Source organism: Panthera onca, chromosome D1 (genome assembly GCF_046562875.1).
Source record: "Panthera onca isolate mPanOnc1 chromosome D1, mPanOnc1 haplotype 2, whole genome shotgun sequence".
Taxonomy (NCBI): domain Eukaryota; kingdom Metazoa; phylum Chordata; class Mammalia; order Carnivora; family Felidae; genus Panthera; species Panthera onca.
The window spans coordinates 12,327,847-12,331,497 of NC_138348.1; the positions used below are offsets into that span (position 1 = coordinate 12,327,847).

The window sequence follows — 3,651 nt, forward strand, 5'->3', positions numbered from 1 at the left end:
GATCTTCACGTTTACAAAAAAAAAATGACAAAAGGTGACAATAGCGTTCAGCATGCACCTCGAACATGGAGAGTGGCCCTGCCACGATCCCTCCCCAGGAACCACACTCAGCCTCTCAGCATCAAGCCGCCACAGCTCCGAACAATGTCTGTGAGCATCTGTGCTTTGTCTCGATTTATTTTGTGCATCTGTTAGCAAGATGTGTCCTAAGGTATCAGAAAAGCCCAAGAGAGGTTATTTTGGGCTTGCTGAGAATGCTGAAAATTTTTTTCCGTATAAATTAATGGTAATTTTTTTCTTTGCTTTATGCTGTTTTGGCTTAAGAAAGATTTCATAGGAAGCCTCTGCTCTCGGATAGCAGGGCAAAGCTGTACTGCAATTCAGGGGGTGACACAGCATTCTGGAATCATGCCCTGTTTGTAAGATACTGTCAGCCTCCCTCTTCCCTCCCACGATGGTTTACATCATTCGTACACCTGGGATCTTGGTTTTTATTTAATCCAAGGGACAGGGAGAAAATAATTTTAATTCCAGGAATAAAGATCACATAAAAACAGAAAATGAAGGGTTGGGTGGCCTGTTCCCTTCTAGTGCCTTGCATTTGACTGAGACACCTGTAAGTTAGAGAAGTGAGGATCAAGAACCAACAGACTCTGGAAGTCTTCGGACCCAGGTTGAGCTGCTGCAGACACAGCAACCCGGTACGGGAGAAACTTCTTGCCCACCTGTGTATGGATAGAGCAAGGCTCTGCCTCCCTGAAGTCAAAAACTGTAAGAACATAGGGGGTGCCTGGGTGGCTCAGGGGGTTGAGCGTCCAATCTCGCGGTCTGTGAGTTCGAGCCCCACGTCGGGCTCTGTGCTGACGGCTCAGAGCCTGGAGCCTGCTGCGGATTCTGCGTCTCCCTCTCTCTCTCTACCCCTTCCCCGCTCATGCTCTGTCTCTCTCTCTCTCTGTCAAAAACAAACAAACATTAAAAAAATTTTTTTTTTAACTGTAAGAACATAGAGTCGACATCAATGGTAACAGACACGGCAGATACCATTACGGGAAGTGGGAGGGATATCAATTCACAAGCGGGTTCTCAGCACACGTTGTGATGTGTGAGGGCTGGAACAGGCGGGGAGGAAGGGAGAATGGGGTATGTTTCCAGGCAAGAGGAATGGGACAGGCATGTTATGGTGGGCATTTTCCAGTGATTCCTGCGAGGCACCTCTGTGAACTTTTAGAGTGTGAAGAATACTTTGAGGGGGTCGGCTTTATTAATTAGACCACTGAACTATGACCTTCATGTAATCATTAGCAATAAGTGTAATCTCAATGTTGAATCCTAACTGAGGACGTAATTCTAAAGTGTTACGGGAGTGACGAGTTCTGATACTGACGGCGGCATCTCACTTCCAAATGCATCAGAGAATAAGGTGGGTCGAAGGATGACTTGATCGATGGGTAAATGAACAGATTATACATATATATGTGTATATATTATACATATACATATATATGATAAAGCAAAAATAACAAAATATTAGCGATAGCAGAATCTAAGTATTGGACATAAGGAGTTCACTGTACATTATTTTCAACATCTCTGCGCGATAGAAACCTTTCGTAGAAAAGTTTGCAAAAACTCATTTTGTTTCATAGTCACAGACCTGTGACATGGGTCACGTGTGGATGATACACAGTGAGCGTGCTGGGAATAACGAGCGTCTAGAGTGCTGGGGCTGCTGAAGAGGTAATTCTCAGGACTCTCCAAGTGGGAAATGGTCAGGACCACTCAGCTCATTCGAGAACTTTCCTCAGGGCTTCCTTCACTTCCTGGTTCCTCAGGCTATAGATGAGGGGGTTCAGCATGGGGATCACTGTTGTGTAGAACACAGCCACCACCCGATCTTCCTGCAAGGAGTGGCCAGAGTTGTCTCTCAGGTACATGAAGATAAGAGTGCCGAAGAAGAGTGACACAGCCGTGAGGTGGGAGGCACACGTGGAGAAGGTCTTGGCCCGGCCTCCCGAGGAGGGGATCCTCATGATGGCCACGATGATGAACAGGTAGGACACCAAGATGGCCGCCATGCAGGCAGGGATGACAAATATCGCAAACACAATAATGACCACCTCCTGGGTGTAGCTGTCCCCACAGGTCAGCTTTAACAGGGGAGGGAGATCACAGAAAATAAAGTCGATCTCATTGGTTCCACAGAAGGAGAGGGTGAAAGCCGAGACTGTCCTCACCGAGGCACTGAAGAGACCAGCACTGTAAGCCCCAGCCACAAAACCCAGACGGGCCTTCTGCGTCATGACGGTGACATAAAACAGGGGCCTGCACACGGCCACGTAGCGGTCATAGGCCATGATTGCCAGGAGGTAGCAGTCGATGGAGCCAAAGAAGGTGAAGAGGAAGAACTGAGCGGCACAGCGTGTGTAGGACAGAGCCGCCCCGTGCTCCAGCAGCACGGCCAGCATCTGGGGGACCGTGACGGACGAGTAGCAGATGTCCATGAAAGAGAGGTGACTCAGGAGGAAGTACATCGGGGTGTGGAGCCGGCCATCCACGCGGATCAGGATGACCATTCCTGCGTTCCCCAGCAAGGTGATGAGATAGATCAACAGAAAGAGGAGGAAGAGAGGGAGAGCCTGTTCAGGACAGTCAGTGAACGCAGTAAGGAGGAACTGGGTCGTGGAGGTGAGGTTCTTCTCTGCCATGACACCAGAGGTGCCTGAGAGCGCTAGGATGAGAAGCCAGGTAGGAAGCTGTAAACAGGACTGAACCGTATTTCTAGCTTAAGTCCACGTACTATGGACAAAACACAGCAGGTGCTGTGTGAGCTTCAGAGGTGACTGTTCTCAGCCCCTCCCTTCAAGGGAGCGCAGAGAAACAAGAACCATCTTCTATGTCCAGGAAGCCAGTGCAGGCGAACATCGCGAAATAGGATTACACATTCCCCCACCTTTGTCACAAGTTAGCTGCGTGAGCCCCCGCGAGTCAAATAACCCTTCTGAACCAAAATTCCCCTGTCACTCCAGTAGGGGTTGGTCCACAGGGCCCTGCCCACCACGGGAATGTCTGTCTCAGGACTCTGTCTCTTTCTCTGCAAGATCACACACAGCTCCTCCCTTATCGCAAACACTTGTCATCACTCGCCTGCATCAAAACAACAGCTGTCACTGACAGTTCTCCCCGGCTTCAGAAGTACTTCTTGCCAATTCTTGCTCTTTGTTGTCGCCAGAGTAATATGTCTAAGGCTTTAATCTGATCGTGCCTAACTCCGCTGTTAGAATCTAGCCATGGCGTCCCGTCTAGGATAGGATATTTTGCAGACGCCTCAACATGTCAGGAAAAATCCGCCATGGGGTCCCCCCCTCCCTACTTCTCCATGTCCCTTGCTTTCTTCTCGCTCTTCACACCCTCAGCCACCCTCCCCCATCACATGTCTCTCCAGCCACACGGGATCATTTGCACACCTTCTCTAATCCCCATGCTTTCTCTCATTTCTGTGCCTTCCACGGGCCACCCCTTCTGACAAAGCGCCTTGTCTTTCCCATTCCCATGGGGCAGATTGTACCTCTCATGGAAAAGTCTCTCTTGAGTCTGTCTTCCCTGGCAGGGATATGTGCCCTTGGAGCTCAGCACGTAGGAAGGGTTTAATAT

At 49.4% G+C, this 3,651-nt stretch overlaps 1 protein-coding gene across 1 annotated transcript; it reads right to left on the reverse strand.

Moving 5' to 3' along the window:
• Positions 1 to 1,784: 1,784 nt before the first annotated feature.
• LOC132662554 (olfactory receptor 9Q1-like) lies at positions 1,785 to 2,735 on the reverse strand. The gene has a single exon (XM_060608011.2). The coding sequence runs from the start codon at positions 2,703 to 2,705 to the stop codon at positions 1,785 to 1,787; it is 921 nt and encodes a 306-aa protein (XP_060463994.2). The 5' UTR covers positions 2,706 to 2,735.
• Positions 2,736 to 3,651: the final 916 nt, after the last annotated feature.

Bases quoted from the DNA above. Each gene is read 5' to 3' on its own strand.
- LOC132662554 (XM_060608011.2), bottom strand. From the start codon at position 2,705: ATGGCAGAGAAGAACCTCACCTCCACGACCCAGTTCCTCCTTACTGCG.